The 20,135-nt window shown below is 43.1% G+C and overlaps 1 protein-coding gene across 8 annotated transcripts in view; it reads left to right on the top strand.

Annotated features, from left to right (window-relative positions):
• The window catches only part of fgfr3 (fibroblast growth factor receptor 3), an 84,600-nt gene extending 65,475 nt beyond the window's left edge, over positions 1–19,125 (top strand). For 2 of the 8 annotated variants that reach the window (XM_085766911.1, XM_085766905.1), the window contains exons 7-17: positions 867–1,011; positions 2,282–2,457; positions 6,304–6,452; positions 6,801–6,922; positions 7,718–7,828; positions 7,921–8,111; positions 8,488–8,610; positions 10,779–10,849; positions 15,280–15,417; positions 15,514–15,619; positions 16,657–19,125. In XM_085766911.1, the coding sequence (XP_085623037.1) occupies positions 867–1,011; positions 2,282–2,457; positions 6,304–6,452; positions 6,801–6,922; positions 7,718–7,828; positions 7,921–8,111; positions 8,488–8,610; positions 10,779–10,849; positions 15,280–15,417; positions 15,514–15,619; positions 16,657–16,824 (1,500 nt within the window). In that variant the 3' untranslated portion in view covers positions 16,825–19,125. The remainder of the gene's footprint in view (positions 1–866; positions 1,012–2,281; positions 2,458–6,303; positions 6,453–6,800; positions 6,923–7,717; positions 7,829–7,920; positions 8,112–8,487; positions 8,611–10,778; positions 10,850–15,279; positions 15,418–15,513; positions 15,620–16,656) is intronic. The other 6 variants (XM_085766912.1, XM_085766906.1, XM_085766910.1 and 3 more) reach the window with 5 other exon arrangements.
• Positions 19,126–20,135: the final 1,010 nt, after the last annotated feature.

Genomic DNA, 20,135 nt, shown 5'->3' with positions numbered 1-20,135 from the left:
TCAGACAAGATGTTGCGGTGGTGGAAGGATCCGCTTTGCTACTGTATAGCGTCAGGTAAACTTTTGTTCATAGTTGTTTTTATAAAACAGCACCTGCAACAACAGGGTAGTAGTCAGATCTTCATGTTGAGTATGAGAAACCATAAGCAGATGGTTAATTTGAGTTCATTAAAAATTTTAACTAAAAAGGGACCGAGAATAGATCCCTGGGGGAAAAAAAAACAAAACAAAGAAAACAAATCATATTTAGGTTTAAACAAAGGAAATTTATCAGTTTGCGTCCACGTTTGCTGCCGTCACACTTGTCGTTACCTTTTTCAGACAAGATGTTGCAGTGGTTGAAGGATCTGCTTTGCTTTTAGCGTCGGGTAAACTTTAAACCCACAGGTGCCGATGATGCAACGTAACTTTTTCCCTCCACCTTAAATTAATCAGGTTCCATTTCTGTTCTGTTTCTGACTTCTTTTGTATTGTGAATTTTTTTTTTTTTACCTGCCAGGACCTTAAAAAAAAGTGGATTTATAATATATAGAAATTAAAATGTGTGAGTTTTGCTTTGCCCGTCGTGGCCTCAGGTTGAACCATCAAAAGCTTCTCTCTCTCTCTCTCGCAGCAGGGTGACGGTCGCTGCTTTGGGTGTTTTTTTCATTTTTCAGGTCTTGGTGGTGGGACGATCAGCAGCAGCAGCAGGAAAAAAAAAAAAACATTACTGCTGCCTCCTTCATATCTTCACTCTGTCCTTTTTTTCCCCTCCAGGGTTTTATTTGGTGTTTCTTCTAAGAAGCTTTTGGGCTCATGATATCTCTTCTCTCTCTCTCTCTTTCTCTTCTCTCTCCTCTTTCTTATACCTCTCTCCTCCTCCACAGACGGCCGGTATTAACACTACAGATAAGGAGCTTGAGGTTCTCCTCTTGACCAATGTGTCTTACGAGGATGCGGGCGAGTACACTTGTCTGGCAGGGAACTCTATCGGCTTTGCTTTCCACTCTGCTTGGCTGACGGTGCTTCCAGGTATATTCCCCCTTCCCATCCCCCCTACCCCCCTTCTCATCCATCTCCACATAAATGTGTTTTTGCATGTTTTTACTCAGTAGCACAGTATTTAAGAGTCATTTCCAAACCTCATTATCACTGATTGTTACTTGTTAACACGTTTTTTCTTTGGTTTTTTGTTTTTTTAATGCGTGTTCCAACTGTATCATCATCATCGTGCCCCTTTTTTTAATTGAACACAAACCCAACATGTCTCCATCGCACGACACGTTTTAATCAGAGAAGATCGTCTGCTTAAATGTCTCAAGGCTACGAGGTAATTTTCAAGACGTTTATGTGTGCAGCGATTCAACACAATAATTACCTCCCCGGGGGGGTGGAGGGGAGGGGGGGGGCAGAGGGGTAGCAGCACATCACAGGTGCAATTACCTGCTTCAGGATAAATGTACAAGTTGATTACTGTGCAGAGTTCGAGTGCACAAAGATTTATGGACTTTAAGTTATAAAAAAAAAAAAAAAAGTGAGCGAGGTGACATGTGCTACTGAGGAAAGCTGCGACTCTTTAAAGGGATAGTTCAACATTTTGGCAAATTGGCCCATTGCCATAATCCCTATAGTCATAGCAGTAGGTTCGTTACCTTTAATGGTCAGTGCAAGCTATTTTTAGAACGGCGGAGCAGAGACGTGAGCTGCTCAGAGCTACACTACCGAGGCTCATAGGATTTCTTGGTTTCCCTCATCAAACTCATCAAATACACAATCCAACAACTCCAAAACGCTCTGGTGGACAAGTTGTGACCTGCCCATTCACCACGCTATGAGATAATAACAGAACGTTGACAGAGTTGCTTTTGAGGTAAATGCAGAGACTGCTTGCAGAAAAACTGTCCCGTGCATCAGTGGTTTTGCATGAATTTCCCTCTAAAACAACTCTGTCTGGTAACGTTGTGTTATTATCTCATAGCGTGGTGAATGTGCAGGTCACAACTTGTCGTTGTCATTGTGGAGTTGTTGGATTGTGTATTTGATGAGTTTGATTAGGGAAACCAAGAAATCCCATGAGCCTCCGTAGCGTAGCTCTGAGCAGCTCACGGCTCTGCTCCGCCGTTCTAAAAATAGCTTGCACCGACAATTAAAGGTAACGAACCTACTGCTATGACTATAGGGATTATGGCAATGGGCCAATTTGCCAAAATGTTGAACTATCCCTTTAATGTGAATATAATGATGTGTGTATCGTGTACGTATGTGTGTGAGTGTGTGTGACCTCCTCTTCCTCCTCATTAAGCAGTGAGTCCAGAGAAGGAGGACTACTACGCCGACATCCTCATCTACGTGACGGGCTGCGTGCTCTTCATCCTCGCCGTGGTCATCGGCGTCCTCTGCCGCATGAGGATGACCAATCAGAAGACGCTGCCCACGCCGCCCGTGCAAAAGCTCTCCAAGTTCCCGCTCAAGAGACAGGTAACAGAAAGTAGATACAAGATTCGTACAAGACTTTCCCCCCTCTTCCTCCCTTCCGTCTTTCCCCTCCTCTCTTTCTCTCTCTTGCTGGGGTTTTTGCTTTTAGCCAATAGCGACGCAGCAGCCGACCGACTGCACCTGTAATCCCTCAGGTCGCTTCGACATTAATATTCAGCAGTTTTTCAACACATCAGCAAACTCTGTTGTCTTCCTCCAGCGGCATTACAAGGATTTCCAGGAGTGCTTGAGGTGTTTTTAAGACACAAAAAAAGTACTTTTTCTCATCAAGCATCAAGAATTTCTTCGGTTAAATCTGTTGCATCCGGTGTTGTTTTTCCACAAGTTTAGTTTATTTTGAAAAACGACCTCGACAGACAGACAAGTAGGGAGTCACATTATTAACCGAGGAAAGAACTTCAAATTAGTTCTGGAGAGTCATGGAAAAGTGGTGTAATGGTTCTGCATCAGCGCCACGAGGAGAACCCTGCAAAAGAGTTTATACTTTTTAAATATCTGTCTCTTCGGGCTTCTGTGACTGTGACTGCGACACGGAGGAATCGAACTCACGCAGGACTCAGTGTAAATAAATAGAGGAGGTTATTGTGCGTCTGTCTCGGTGCTGCTCCGGTGACGTCGAGCAGACACTGGAAGGCATCACACTGGTGACATGTGTTCACATTTATCTTGGAGCAGATTCAGCTCAGGGATATTTATGCCCTCCTGTGACTGTCAGTGTTAGTTTTAGATTTCACTCTCGGTGTAACACAAACTCACCCCCCCCCCCAAACCCCCCACCCCCCCACCTCCATACCCCCCCTCAACTGTTTGGAAGAGAAACATGAAGTGGAGCAGCTGCAGCAGCCTGCAGTCTGCTGTCTACTGCTGCACAGCGCTCCCGGCCTCTTCACGCCAACGTCTCTCACGGACACGTTCCTGCAAGGCGAAGCTTCGGGGGGTTGAGTCCAAGTCCTGGTTCAGACCGAGACAAACAGACAAACCCCCCATCAGAGTGTCTGAATTAGCTGCTTAGCTTAGCTTAGTTTATCTTAGCTTAGCTTAGCACAAAGACTGGAAACAGGGGGAAACCGTTAGCCTAGCTCTGTCCAACAACTCCAACTTTATATTTATTAAAGCAGAAGTAAGCGATCCGGTTGTTTTGGCTAACTTCCTGTCAGCCGATGGAGTTAGCAGTCCCCGCCCTCGTCCCTACGTCACCGCATTCACGCGCATCCCTTGGCTGCACACACAGAGAGGACCGCCCCTTTATGCCGTTCTCTCTCCTCATTGGATAAAGGTTGTAGGATACAAGGAAAGTTTTCTCCTCGGCTTACAGCAGAGCAGAGTGACTGACAGACCCGTGTTTCAGACCAAACACTCTATATAAATGTCTTATATTAACACAAATATTCCGCTTACTTCTGCTTTAATTTATATAAACACCAGAAGTTAAATTAAAGGTCCAGTGTGTAAAATGTAGGGAAAACCGTGACATCCAGTGTTCAGATTATAGTTTGCAACGCTCACTTGCTCGCTCATCGGCAAAGTGACGGTGGCCTCCGAGTACAAAACAACTTGTTTTCCACGACTGGGACGACTGGGAGGTGAAGATCATTCTAAACCATGTTACGATACGTCTGCTGTTTCCTACTTCTTCTGCAATACAATACAATACAATACAATCGTTGGTTTATTTATGAACATGAAACTGTTGAAAAGCGCTCTCTGGTTGGCTGGATTTTCCGTTCGGGCTGCTGTACAAACATGGCGGCGCAAGATGGCGACATGCTCTATGTAGATATAAAAGAAGAATTATAAGGCTACGAAAACCAAACAAATTCTATTTTATAGCGATTATACACTTACACAAATATATTAATGGGTAGTTTATTCCGATTTTTCCAATAAACCTTGACAAATATTACACACTGGACCTTTAAGTTTTAGTTTTTGGGCCGACCCAGACCTCCAGTCTTTACGCTAATAAGCTCAGTCAACATCCAGCAGTGTTCGGAGCGAGAAAACGTCTGAGAGTTGGAGTCAGACATGTCCAAGAAGGGAAGAAGGTCAGACTGCAGCACCTTCCCTTATCCAGCCTTTTCTCCCTCCACACTAATGAATCTGCCCCCTCTCTCTCTCTCTCTCTCCTTCATCCTCCCCCTCTCCTCACTCCACTTTAGTCCCATGAAAGACTTTTCTATCTCAGCTCCTGAGCCCCTGAGCCTCTATTTCTTTTCTTATTACTCCTCTTGTCTTATATAATCTGCAGAAAACCATCAGGCAGAGCAGCAGCGGCTTCACTCTTTATTCTTTGCAGAGTCCGAACTCCTGGACTGTCGCTGCTCATCTTCTCTTTCTCTCTCGTTCTCTGGATGAATATGATGAATAAACGTCTAAAAATGCAGATGAGTTTGTAACGATCTGTCCAGCTCCACCCGGTTGTGGCTGCTATGTGTGTTTGTGTGTGTCGAGCTCCAGCTTCATAATTGAAGGTCGTCAAAATGCAAAAGTTGCATTTTTAGAAAACTGTTGTTTGAAAGTCGTGTGATTCAGTTCATGGAAAACATGACGCTGGAAGGAACTGGAAGCTGGGAACGCTGCAGCACAAAGAGTCTCTGTTGTTGCTGTTGCTGTTGTTGTTGGGTCACATCAGGTAGAAAGCAGGTGCTCTAATTGTTCCTATACATGCTCTTATAAGGCAGCGCAGAGAAAAAGGCCTTATTGCATTTTTCTGTAATCTTCGCTTCGTTTTTGTAAAGTTAATCTCCTGGTTCTCTCCTTTCATAACTCTGAGTAAATCTCCCATAAACCTCCTGGCATGTTCTATCAGATATTACTTTCATGCCTCTGAAATTGTAGGTTGGGGCTGTTTGGTGGTGTTTTTTGTTTTTTTTCTCGACGATTTTTCTCATTTTCCTCCAGTTTTGAAGTTGAGGAGAGGAAAGTCTGGTAAGTGGACATGTTTGTTTCAGGAGGATCTGTCACAAACAGATTCATCAAAAGCCGAGGCCACAGCCATCACACACACACACACACTCCAGGCTCTCAGATAAATGGTGTGAGGATGTCGGGCCCACGGGCTCAGCAGCAGGACCGCCGGTCTGGAAATGGAAGCTCGCTGATGGATCGAGACGTCCATCTCTCCCTCTCCCACCTCCACCTCTGCGTTCTCCCTCATTCGTCTTTGTTAACGCTGCCTCCTCCTCCTCCTCCTCCTCCTCCGGTCGGCCGTTTGTATAAAAAGTCACCGCCGGTGTCAGAAGTGGGAGAAACTCCTCGCTGCTCCTGTGATGTGTGATGTTTGCAGCTGATTGTTGCCGAAAGGAAAAAAAAAAAAAAAAAAAGTCTCTGCGGCATCTCCACAAAGTTATTCAATCACTTATTATTTATACTCCAAGTTCAAACGGAGTTGAACCGATGGCAGCTTCAGATCTGAAGAGGTGAAATGTGTTTTTTTTTCAGCAGCTCGAAAACTTTTACTAGAAAATGTTTGTTTCAATCGTGTGTGCACTTTGAGATCAAAACATTCAAACAGCTCATCAGAAACTTCATTTATAGACACATTTTCTTGCTTTAAAGTCGTTTTTTTTCCCTTCAATTATTTTGCAGATGAATATTTTAGCGAACAGATTAGATTCTCGCTCAGAGATCCAGATCAAGGCTGCAGGAACCAAACCTAAAAACTACAAAATTAGTCGCATTTCATCACATCCTATTCCTTGTTTTTTAATATTTAATTCAATGACATCGGTTTCAGCTTTTTTCCTTCTCCCCCCTCTGTCTCTGTGTTTTAACTCACATCAGCTCGTCCTCTTCAGAGACTATAACAGTTTGTCTTTTGCACCCAAGCAGGTGTCCTTGGATTCTAACTCCTCCATGAACTCCAACACGCCGCTGGTCCGGATCGCCCGCCTGTCGTCCAGCGACGGTCCGATGCTGGCCAACGTCTCGGAGCTGGAGCTGCCGTCGGACCCCAAGTGGGAGTTTCCCCGAACACGGTAAGACGATCTCCGACTCCGACTCATGTCTTTCATCATTGCTGACATTTGAACGCCTCTCAGAGGAGAAAACGTGGCGAGAGCTTTATTTTATTTATTTTTTCAAACGCTGCCAAGCAACATATTTCAGAATTGACAGATACGGCGCCGTCGTCCTTGTGGCGCGATGTGCTGTGAAAACATGAGAGCCGTCGCTACATCAAGGTCACTGTGACGCCCGCCTGCTCACTCATTGTGCTTGGCAAACAAATCAGCTCCGTTTAGAGGAGTAAACCACAGAAAACACTTTGCTCGCAGTGAAAATCCAGACTCTCAAGTGTTTTTTTCTTGTTGTTTTGTGTGTTTCAGGTTGACTCTGGGTAAACCTCTGGGCGAGGGCTGCTTCGGGCAGGTGGTGATGGCCGAGGCCGTCGGCATCGACAAGGAGAAACCCAACAAGCCGCTCACCGTGGCTGTGAAAATGTTGAAAGGTGAGTGGAGCGTGGAGTCGGTGCAGCGACCTCGACGGCGACAGCGAAGGACGTTTTCCTCAGCGGCGTTGTTTCCTTCCTGCACATAAATCACCTCCCAGGCCCAGTTGTTCAAAGGAAATCTGATCGGATTTTGGATAATGGATTGGATCAAATCTTGAAAATGGGTTGTTTCAAAACCAAAAACGGATTCTGAGGTCGTATTAGATCATGTAATACAATCTTGGTTTTCATCTGGATCAAAACCCTCATTTTTTAGTAGGATCGGGAAAACTTTGATCCAAAAAAAAATGGATTATTCTGATCCCAGCAGTCGGGTGGATTTCAGGAACAAGATGTGATTTAAATTAAATTCAAACTGGTCAAACAATATTTATAATGTAGTATATATACAGTTATCGATTTGTATTTTGCACCTAATTTTTAAACCTCAACAGTGATTAAATAAAGTCAACTTTTGAATATTCTACAACTGAAAAACCTTTCCCCGAACTGAATTTAATGAAATTTGAAATCAGCCTACATTGTGATGCACAGTCCCATCGAGAGAACTCATTATCCGGATTTGGTCATCTTGAAAAGTTTGGATCTGGATCACACTGATCCAGATCCAACTTTGCTTTGAACAACTGGGATAAAAGTAAGACGGATTACGTGATCCTGGATGGCAAAAAAAGGGATTTCAAAATCTGGATCATTTTGATCCAGATTACACCTTTTGAATAACTGGTTTCACTCAACCATCATTAAATCCCTCTGACGTTTGTTTGCTTTTTGTTTGTTTGTTTCTTCCAGACGACGCCACGGATAAAGATCTGTCCGACCTGGTGTCGGAGATGGAGATGATGAAGATGATCGGAAAACACAAAAACATTATCAACCTGCTGGGAGCGTGCACGCAGGACGGTGAGGTCACGTCGCCGTTACGAGTGAGACGCTGAAGCCGGCGGTGATGAACACTCAGTCCTGACGAGTGTGTGTGTTTGTGTTGCGTTCAGGGCCTCTGTACGTCCTGGTGGAGTACGCCTCTAAAGGCAACCTGAGGGAGTACCTGCGGGCGCGGCGGCCGCCGGGCATGGACTACTCCTTCGACACCTGTAAAATCCCCGACGAGCAGCTCACCTTCAAAGACCTGGTGTCCTGCGCCTACCAGGTCGCCCGAGGCATGGAGTACCTCGCCTCGCAGAAGGTCAGTCCCCCCCGCCGCCGCCATACTGTTGTTTTATATGTGTGTGTGTGTGCATGTTTTTATAATCAGCAGCAGCTTCACTTGTACGATGTATAATTTAGTTTTTTCAGTGATTAAAATGTAGCTTTACATTTGTAGTAAAGGTCAGTTAAAGGGATTTGGCAAATTGGCCCATTGGTTGGACAAGTTGTGACCTGCACATTCACCACGCTATGAGATAATAACAGAACGTTACCAGACAGAGTTGTTTTAGAGGGAAATGCAGAGACTGCTTGATGAAAAACTGCCCCCGACGGGAACGTGCATCAGCGGTTTTGCATGAATTTCCCTTTGTTTGTGGATGTGCGTCTGACGTGTCTGTCCTCTCCTCCCTCAGTGTATCCACAGAGACCTGGCCGCCCGAAACGTCCTTGTGACGGAGGACAACGTGATGAAGATCGCAGACTTCGGTCTCGCCAGAGACGTGCACAATATAGACTACTACAAAAAGACCACGAACGTGAGTCTCACTGCATCTGTCTGTGTGTGTGTGTGTCTGCGTGTGTCTGTGTTCTCGCTCAGGAAACTGGTGAAGTGTCTCAGACTTTTGACGAGAGCAGGAAAAACGTTTTTGTTTCTCCACAGAGAAAGAGAAACTTTGGTTTTTCATTCTAGGAAATTAGATTCTGTCTTTGAGTGTCACACAGAGGAGGAAAGAGAAGCCGTTATATTATTATCTCAAACACATTTACATATCCCTATTAAATTTGTGTATGTACATTTATTATAAATGCCCAAATGATTGTTTCTTTTTTGCACATGCTGTGGCCAATTATGTTAATTATATTAATTTAATTTATATACGTGAGTTTATTAGAACAGCATGTTGTGTATACTCAGGGATGCAAACGGGTCAGGACCAAAAAAGAGAGGAATTGTCTGGGGGGGGGGGGGGGGGCTCACCATTAACAAATTATTACATTACAGTATCATGGAAAAGTCCATTTCCAGTAGTTCAACCCCAACCAAGTATTGATTGATTGATTATAGATGGACATAGTTTTCAGAAGGCCAAAAAAAAAAAAAAAAAAGATCCTTTGCAATATTTCAATTTTGGAGATACTGAATTTTAGGTCTTCACTGAATGTTAGTCATAATTATTACTATTAAAATGAACTGAATAAATAAAGAGATGGGATGTTTCATTCAGTGTGTAATGGACATAATATATAATGTGTTAGTTTCACTTTAATCAGGGATGCAAACGGGTCAGGACCAAAAAAGAGAGGAATTGTTGGGGGGGGGGGGGGCTCACCATTAACAAATTATTACATTACAATATCATGTAAAAGTCAATTTCCAGTAGTTCAACCCCAACCAAGTATTGATTGATTATAGATAGACATAGTTTTCAGAAGGCCAACATTTCTATAGGCTTAAAAAAAATAAAATAAAAAGATCCTTTGCAATATTTAAATTTTGGAGGTACTGAATTTTAGGTCTTCACTGAATGTTAGTCATAATTATTACTATTAAAATAAACTGAATAAATAAAGACATGGAATGTTTCATTCAGTGTGTAATGGGCATATAGGCCTATATAATGTGTTAGTTTCACTTTAATTGAACACATTCTACATCGCGGAGGCAACGTCTCTCCCTCACCTCTGAAACGGGGCAGAGCTCCGTGGGAAACACCTGCCTGACACAGCAACGTAGGGAACCGTGCATGTCCGCGGCGCACAGCTCCAGGGACACGCACGGGCTGGGGAAACAGCGTCGGCGTCGCACCGACTGCACGCGGCTACGCGCCGCTTTGGATAACGAGCGCGCACGTCGCGCATTGGAGGTCGGCTGTTATCAGTATAATCAGAGACAACCATGAATGAGTTCGCCTCAGTTTCACGTGATTGTCACTGTCAGCCTGTTAGAAAAACATTTTACTGACCCCAGCTGAACCATGTCCACCTTTTGGCTCTTTAAAACATCACCGTATACTGACAGGCTTTAGGATGGATATATGATAGTAAAATCATACATGCAACAACATACATAACACTACTCACAAAAAGTTAGGGATATTTCACAAAAATATCCCTATAAAAAGTTCCTGCTACAGTGATATGCTATCATAAAGCCTTTTTTGGTTTTGTGGTTAATCACCTTGTTAGAGAACAGCATGTTATTCAATAAGCACTGAAACATTGAACAGTTGGACATGTGCATTCAAAAGTTTAGAGAAGGTTAAATTAAGTTCACCTCTAAAGCTTATAGTGCATTTTTGGTGCATTCTGAAATTTAATCCAAAAGCCAAACATCCCCAACTTTTTGTGAGTAGTGTATTTGTACGGGCAAGATCAATAAATGCAAACTGTTCCAAGTCATTTCTCATTTTTACATATGTGCATTTACTTTATATAAACATATATTACTTCTGCATGTGTTTTATGACAAAGTGAAGATGAGTTCAGGAGTTTTTTTTACCATTAATATGAACACAAGTCACATGAATCTGGTCCCAGAGTAACAGAACCTGTGTTTATTATGAATCTTTAATACATTAGAGTTCAATATAGTGACACACACACTTATAGCAGGTGAACTGATGTGTCTCTGAAGTCCAAGGTGTGAGGCTCAGGTTTGGTTCTGCTGACCGACGCCGTCCTGTCCTTCTCTCTGTTGTTTCAGGGTCGTCTGCCCGTGAAATGGATGGCTCCGGAGGCGCTGTTCGACCGGGTCTACACGCACCAGAGCGACGTGTGAGTTTGCACAAACCAAAAAAAGCGCCTGCATGCCGACGGTCCACTCATGTGGAGCCGTCGCCGTCGTGCACCACGCTGTTGAAATATCGTGACTGAGCGCGTTAGCATCAAAAGCTCCAGTTTGTGCGTGTGAATATGGAACCACGGCGTTCCCGCTCCGAAAAACATCTCATCTGCGCTCTCATGATAATCCCGAGCTTCTTGTGTATCAGCGGCTCCGCATTCCTCGCCGCGTTTGTTCTTTAATCTCCCGACACGACATCAGAGAGAGAGAAAGAGAGAGACAGAGAGAAACACAACGGAGAGCCGAGGCCGCCGCCGCTGCCTCCGCCGCCGTCTTACTGTTGTTTTATCAGTGTAAATCCAACCTGGGCCCAGAGCAGGAGGAGATAAGAGGGTCAGGGGGATTTATCAGCAGCTGCTCCCTCGGGGGGTTTTTTCCACCGCAGACGTACTACACCTTTTTACGACCTGTGATTGCTCCCGTGTTGGCTGCCATCAGGAGGAGAACGGCTACGTTTAGGCGAAGAAGAGGTCACAAAGTCAATCTGTCTTGCAGTAGCTGTTACCCCACACACACACACACACACACATATACACACACATACATGCATGCATAGCCTCGAGCGTCTCCTCCTCGCCCCCCCGCAGACTGCAGCCCAGACGCTGCGTCCCCACCAGCGCAGCCGTCCAAGCCAAACACGGGACCCTGTCAACACTGGCTCGCCGTGTGATTACACTAGACTGGGAACGGGCCGAGAGGAGAGAATCAGTCCGCTCTGTTATTTCAGCAGGTCTGGATTACAGAGTCGGCGCTCCTGCCAAACCTCCTCCTCCTCCTCCTCCCTTCATACAGTAGTCGCTCCGCAGCCAGTTTACTCTCACACACCCCGGGGGACTTTGACTTTTGACCTGTGATGGTTTTTCATGAAACAGATTACGCTCAAACAGACAGAGGAGGAGGAGGAGGAGGAGGGAGGAGCATTTAAACACATTAAAGCTAAATTTGACGCACTCGCAATCAAACAGCAAAGATAAGAACTGAATATTACTGAAGTGTTGAAACAACAACAGCTATGCAAACACAACTGACACCATATGTCACACCTATTAAAGCTCCATACAGTATAAAGGTAGATGTTTGTGTTAAAGCTCCTTCAAAATAAAGGTAGATGTTTGCGTTAAAGCTCCTTCAAAATAAAGGTAGATGTTTGTATTAAAGCTCCATACGGTATAAAGGTAGATGTCCATGCGTAGTGTGATTATAAAGCAGCTCTAGGTTCTATATTAATACTGTGAAAGTATCAAAGCCTCAGTCCACAGAGAAATGCACACAGCCTGTATTCAGAAACTGAGCCTTCAAACCAGCCGTCAGGACTTCCTGTCACTTTGTGATGTCACAAGCCCCGCCCCCTCACCACCTGGACCCACCACCCACCAACAACTTGCAGGATTTGGTTTCTCTGAGTGTTTTATTCTGAAATCTGCTCTATTTTTTTATTGAACCACTCAGAAAACAAGTCAGCCAATCAGAAGAGAAGCTCAGAGCCTCCTCTCTTCTGATTGGCTGACACCAACCTGTTGTTAATACAACTCCACAACCTGAGAGAAGGAGATGGAAAACTACACTGAGAGACCACAAATTGATCTTCTTATAGATCAACGTTTCAAAATAAAACAGAGGAGAGGTGTAAGATATTGATCTCATATCTCATTGACATTTATTTTAGTTGTTCAGCTTGTTGGGGGGGTTGTTTACCCTCTTTTTTTCCCCAATATCATGCAGTTTGCCTGGAGAAACAGGCGTGTTTTTATTATAAAGTGTCTCTGCAGTGTTTTTGTTGTTGTTTTTTTTACATTTGTGACCTTTAGTCTCGGTCGGTTAAAGTCGTGATAGAATGATTAGCTGACAGAAAATCCCCTCAAACACACAACATTTAGTTTGTGTTTCATTTAGAGCCATGTGCAAAAAAACAAATAAAAATAAAACACAAGAAAGTGAAACAGCAGAGTTTCATTGGCCTGAGACGACCCCACCCTCCTCCTCCTCCTCCTCCTCTTCGTCTTCATTCTCTAAATGCATCTGGACTCACCACGACCACGCCGGCCTTCGTTCTCATTCTCATTCTGTCAGCTCTCGTTGCCGCAGGTGCCAATGAAAAATTAAGTGTTTACATCTTTATTGCCGGCTGCTAATAGGAGCCTAATCGCCTGTGAATATTCATCCCTGACAACTTGCGTTGAATATAAAGAGACTCGAGTCTGCACCTCCGTTTTTGTTTTGTTTTTATGTAGAGATGTGTTCAGTCTCTCTTTAGTTTAAGGTTTGTGATGTCTCTCTCTCACCGCAGTCCACTCCTTCAGTCTCCCCCCTCTCTCCCTCTCCCTCTCTGTGTGTTTGGAGAGTGGACTAACCAGCCCGGCCAGTAGCTCCTGTTTTCCGCCCCTCTGGACCGGAGCATGGATAATTAGATTAAGCCCCGCTGAGCAGCGCAGCGCTGAGAGAGAGAGGGAGGGGTCTGATCCCGATTCACTGGACGGGCAGCCGAACAATAGTACACTGGGTTAATAGACCGCCCATTATCTGATTAGCTTCCTTCTTTTTTTTTGTAAGCGCTGAGGAATAAAGCAGCAGTTCAGATGATGGCTTGGTTTGGGCTGTAACCGTAGATACACACACACACACACCCTCGCTGTAGGTCAGGGTGTGTTTCTACTGTACAAGCTTCAAGAAAAGAAGATAAAACCTCAGTAGATCTGAGTAGTTTGCAGACATACTGTACATTTATGCAGGATATTGTACCTTAAAGGGATCGTTCAACATTTTGGCAAATTGGCCCATTGCCATAATCCCTATAGTCATAGCAGTAGGTTCGTTACCTTTAATGCAAGTTAGTGCAAGCTATTTTTAGAATGGCGGAGCAGAGCTGTGAGCTGCTCAGAGCTACGCTACGGAGGCTCATGGGATTTCTTGGTTTCCCTCATCAAACTCATCAAATACACAATCCAACAACTCCACAACGCTCTGGTGGACAAGTTGTGACCTGCACATTCACCACACTATGAGATAATAACAGAATATTACCAGACAGAGTTGTTTTAGAGGTAAATTCATGCAAAACCGCTGATGCGCGTTGCCTTCAGGGACAGTTTTTCAGCAAGCAGTGTCTGTATTTACCTCTGAAACGACTCTGTCTCATAACGTTACGTTATTATCTCATAGCGTGGTGAATGTGCAGGTCCACCTATAGCGTCTCTTGGCTGAAAACCAACCTTGTAAGATCAGAGCCTCCGACCCGGTGTCCCAGCTCTCGTCTTTGCGGCACCGCCACACAAACGTAACGCGCCCCGTAACCCGTAATCTCTTGTTGATGACGGATAAGACTACACAAATATACACATGGTAACATGGTAGATGATAAATAACGTCATCCACCGCTCCATGGATTGATTTCTCACCGGCTTCGTTGTTGGAAACAAATGCACATGGAGGAGAGGAGGGTTAGAGACACAGAGGAGAGACGGATCATATGAGTCACACAAACATTTCAAAATGAATGTGAATGTGGCCGTAGTTCGTTGGTTTGGTTTCAACATCGCAGTGTCTTGTTTTATCTTTTTAACCCAATGACAAATGAGCAACAAGACAATATAAATAATCGATTTTTGGATCAGTGCAGCTTGTTATATCAGAGCAAAGACAAGATCAAACAGATTCCACTGGCCTCTTTTTTTCTTTATTTCTGTTCTCGTCCATAAATCTCTAAAAGCAACAATCACTTCCTGCCTGATCGACTTCATTCACTCTCCAGACTCTATTACAAACACGTCAGCCGGCTTCACTGTTACACCGACTGACATGTTGTTTTTTTACAATGAACACGGGCAACGTTCGTTTATTTAGACTCGATCCTGCTGCGCCTCAAACTCACTGGGCACCAAATGTGTATTAATCCACCCAGTAAAAATAGTCCCCTGTCCTGTAAACGCACCACTTCCTGCTGTGTTTGAGGGAGATTATTGTATTATTATTCATGACTGAATGATTTATCTCTTGAGTAGAAACCAATGGGCTTATATATAATTATTTATAGATTATAGGTAAAATGAATTCACCTCTTTATAATAAAAGTCTTACATTCGGCTCATCTTCCGTTTCTCTCTCCACTCGTCTCCTCTCTGGCTTCGGGGGAGGAGATTTAGACTTTTACAAATATCGAGCCTCTGTCTGAGACAATGAGGACGTCAGATCGACTCAGAGCGTGAGCACAGTTAACGTTATTAGGATCAATACCTCCTCCAAACACATCGATCAGTGCATCTGAGGAAGGAACCAGGACTGCTGCTGCTGCTGCTGCTGCTGCTGCAGGCCATGAGTGTCATTTGACCTCTGATTTGTATTCATTGTGTATTGACTTTGTGTTCAGGTGGTCCTACGGCGTGTTGTTGTGGGAGATCTTCACCCTGGGGGGGTCGCCGTACCCGGGGATCCCAGTAGAAGAACTCTTTAAGCTGCTGAAGGAGGGACATCGGATGGACAAACCTGCAAACTGCACCCATGAGCTGTAGGTGTTCAATGATCGATTATAGGTTTAGTATCAGGTCCTCCAGCAAATAGACCAATACTGATGTGTGTGTCTGTCTATGTGTGTCTGTTTCAGGTACATGATCATGAGGGAGTGCTGGCACGCGGTGCCGTCGCAGCGGCCGACCTTCAGACAGCTGGTAGAAGATCATGACCGGGTTTTATCGATGACCTCCACAGACGTACGTCCTCTTTTCCTCCTTTTTTTTAACCAATCAAAAGTGTGGCATATTCTCTTCAATCTGGTAGAATTTCATATTGGTACTGCTAAAACTTCCAGAGTTATTGGGCTTTTTATTTTGCAGTCCATCCAAAAAAGCACTGTGAAACCAAGTCAAAGTGCGGTATCTGCACCAAAACCAAGGCTATAGTGCAGTACTGTCAAAATTGGTCAGAAAGACAAACTACAAAATACATTTAATTCAGTCCACCTTTATCTAATCAATTACAGACTTGGTAGTTATTCAATTTGATGCTTAAACCTGACAATGAAAAACACAAAATGCTGTTTTTCTCAGTTTGGCATTTTTACATATTGATACTGCACTTTGCCTTTGTAGGGCAGAGCTGCAGATAACACTTTACACAAACATCTGGAAAAAAAACACACAATACACACACAACCTCCCTCGATCTGATGTCACCAGTTAGTGTCTCACCTACAGTTTCCTTAAACACATGCTGCATTTAAACGCATCAGGAAAAACCGGCAATTAGAGCCACTTCCTGTTTCGTAATGAGGCAGATTGAAGTGATGATAAACCGCTGATGTTTAGAGACGTAAATGATTTAATTACAAGTGTGAGTTTGAGGATCTAAGTCATAAACTGCATTTTAATGTTTTATTGAGGGAAAAAAATACTTGAAATATGATATTTTCTTCTTTTTAAGAGCCGTAACTCTCACAGTGATTCTCAAGGACACTGGATTAGATCTTAGGAAATAAATCTTTTTATTGTTCAATGTTCGGCCTCTTTCAAATGGAAAACAATGAGGTTTTGCAACTATATAAGTTCAAAAATCATTGGAAAAAAAGTCGTAACTCTTACTGTATCCTTTATAATAATATAGAACCATACTCACAGTGTGGCCAGGAAATGCAAGCGTTTTATTCTGAAATTAAACTGCTAATGAGCCAAAATGAGACGAGTGTTCAGCTAATTATGTGACAACGCTGAGGTTCTGACCCTGCTGCCCCTTTGCCCCCCTCCCCTGACAGGAGTACCTGGACCTGTCGGTGCCCTTCGAGCAGTACTCGCCCACCTGTCAGGACTCCAACTCCACCTGCTCCTCGGGAGACGACTCGGTGTTCGCCCACGACCCGCTGCCTGACGAGCCCTGTCTTCCCAACAAACAGCTTCCCAGTAACGGAGTGATTAGGACATAAAAACAAAACAAAACAAAAACACAAAATAAAGCCGAGCTGGGAGAGGAGGAGGTGGGAGAGAGAGAGGGAGCGACGGACGGACGGACGGACACTGACCTCCTCTCACCTCAGTGACTCGAGCTCCTCAAAGATATGGAAATAAAAACTCAGCATGCAATACTTCCACAGCGCTTCGATTCGTCTTAAGCTCTTCGTACCATAAGAGTTCTTCCTCCTCCTCCTCCTCAACAACAGACTCCTGAAACATTGAAGGATTATTTTTTGCCGTTGAACCGTGTTTGTCGTTCTTCTTTTCAGAAATGAAATTATATTTTTGTACTCGGGCCAGTCTTTTGTTACAAACGGACAATCTGTGGGGTGAAACCATTCCGTGCCTAACTCGGATTAAAAAAAACAAACAAACGAACAAAACACACACACAAAAAAAAACCTCCTGATGAAAGGAAAAACAGACGTGATGAATGGATCTAAAGAGGAGGTGAAGTGAACGAAGGGCATTCGGTGAGTGATGTGACTGGTTGGGACCTCAGATTTTTTTTTTTTTTTTTTATCCTCTCGTCTTGCAGAGCAAAAGATCGCGATGTGAAAGAAACCAGCAATCGACAGGACTCGTTCTTCTGGGAGATTTTCCTGTGACTTGTCTCGACTCTCACAGAAGAAACAGAACAAGAAGGAGGAGATAAAATAAATAAAACATCCCAGAACAAACAAAAACGGAAGAGTTTTAGTGATAATCATGGAACAAGCTTCAGGGCCATTCAGTAATAAAACACAGCGAGCCGAGGTTCGGAGGGTTGTTGTTGTTTTTTTGTCTTTTTTTTTTTTAAATGTATCTAGAAAATGATTTATTGTAAATATATAAATGCAAATATGTATCATATTGCTGTTCACAGCCATGTACTTAAAAGACAAAAAATTACATTTTTTTAAAAAAAATATTGTTTTAGGATGGAAGCATTGCAATCTAGAAGAAGACACTGTCATGAACGTGTAAAACATTTAATCATTTAAAGTGATACAGAAAAAGGTTTATTTGAATAATTAACGTGTATATTTGTAAAGATATTTATAGACTTAACATGTGGTTCTTAAAGTTCGAAAGGTTTTAGTTTAGGATTTTAGTACTGTACGCAAAGATTTTTATTTCTTTTCTCTTTTTTTTTGTAACTTATTTTACAACAAAACTGCGACGTTTATTTTCACAACTGGCAGATTCCTGTAGTTTATGATCCATCTTTTTTTTCTGTCTTTTTTTTGTTGTTTTTTTAAGAAAATATTAAGAATGTATGACATGATATGACGCTTTTTGAGAGCGAGTGTGATTCGACCGTGGGGAACTAAAAGCTCCCGCTGAGAGGAGCTAGATGGTTTCTTTTTTTTTTTTTCTCGCTGAGCTCAGATTCTGGTTTTTGAAAAGTTGACGTTTGCAATATCAAAGCAACGATTAACTCTTGCTGGGCAAGAAAGAGCAGCGCTTAGAGACACGTACCAGAGAGGCCTTTTAGTACGACTTCAAGTACTTAGAGACACGTTTCAACAACACGGAGCTGTGAATCATGGGAAGCCTTCAGAGGACCGCCGAGATCCTGCTGCCGATCGGGACTCGCTGTTCAGCCTCCACTTTAATGAATGAGGACAGATTGGCAGCCTGCTCGCTAATTAGTGCACTACTTTTTATTACTCATGCAAAATATATGCAGTGTAGTGCTCTGCAAACACCCCACCATGTTGACGGCCTGTGTGCCGGCGTTCCTTTTGGCTAAAAACACCAAATCCCACAATGCAATGGTGCAGGAATTGGCGCTAATTCAAAGCGACATCTGCCTGAATGATGAATTATCTAATTACAAAACCGTTCAACGTTAATTAGATTAATCAGATAACAAACGTCAGTGGCAAACTACATTTCCCAGAATGCTTTTCTGTAGGTACCAGAGAGTATGCTTGAGTTTATCCAAAAAAAACAAAAAAAAAACAGTCACAGCAATAGATTTAAAGAGTGAAAATACATACTAAAGTAAAACAGAAGTAACTTTTCTGTTCATCTGCAATGCATTCTGGGGTTTTGAGTCCATTTATAGGGCAGACAAGTTCTCACTTCTCGTTTCTGATGCTAAACGCGCCATTTACTGTATATCGATCGACACTAAAGCAGGTGCAGGTGGATAATTTAAAGGTGCTTCTGAAGGCTTCTGACTCGTATTGAAACAGAAAGGTCACAGGGTCGAGGGGTCTGTCACGCTGCGTTCAGTGACAGTCGGCTGCAGAACCGCCGCAGCTCGAAGGCAGAACGAGTGAAAAGCTGTTGAATCTGCCCGGATGCTCGAGGTTTTATCGCTGCTCTATAGTATTAATACTGACATGAAGGCACGCTGTGTGATCTGTGGGATGCACAGCTAAAAACTAAATGTATAGACAGTATGTATATGTGTGTATTTATATATATATATATATATATATACATATATATATATATATTGGTTTGTTAGGGAGAGACTCTGAAGTGTGTAGTGGATGCTTCCTCATGAAAAGTGCCAAATTAGTCTTAAGAGTTTATTTCGTCAAGTTCTTCACAAACACTGCACTGTCGAATGTAGGCGGGCGGAGGTTACATGTGCAGAGGAGGATCATGGGATTGCCAAATTAACTCCCCACCCCCATTTTCTCTTTTATATGCAGTCTCTCCAGTTAAACCCCCTCCACTTCCCCCCAAAAAAGAAATTAGAATAAGGGTTGAAATGTTTACAGAGTCTGTTTTTTTTTGTTTTGTTTTTTTTGCAAAGTCATGAAATGGAAAGCGACGTTCAAGTGACAACGAAAGGTTCAGAAACACGATTCACTCGCTGCTAAATGGAAACTGGTGCAAAACACTTCACTGTGCAAAGGCCTCGTGTGTCGACCCCCACCCAACAAGACCGTGTCGGTACTTAAGTTAAATCTTCCCCCCCAGCGTTTAAAGTACTTAAAATAGTGAAAATATAGATTTTAAATGTGTTTTTAGCACCAAATTATGTTGTGTTTTTTTTATTATTATTGGTTTATCAACAGAAACGAGGCCTTTGTGAAGTGAAACATTTTTACACAGAGTTGTCCTTGGTTTGTTTTCAATAAAGTTTTGGCCCAAATCTACAAAGTGCCTGGAATAATTTAACCAACAAAAAATAAATGGAGATTAATTGATTCATTGATCACATTTTGAATGTATCATTGCAAAAAAAATGGCAAAAAAAATCAGTTGTGGTTAGAGACAGGATGTGTAAAGTAAAGTTTTTTTGTTTTGTTATTTCGGGTTTTTTTTGTTCTTATTTGAG

This window comes from Trachurus japonicus, chromosome 22 (genome assembly GCF_045865225.1).
Source record: "Trachurus japonicus isolate A0001 chromosome 22, Traja_1.0".
NCBI classification, from domain to species: domain Eukaryota; kingdom Metazoa; phylum Chordata; class Actinopteri; order Carangiformes; family Carangidae; genus Trachurus; species Trachurus japonicus.
The sequence above is the reverse complement of the archived record's forward strand: the minus strand, read 5'-3'. Positions and strand labels throughout refer to the sequence as shown.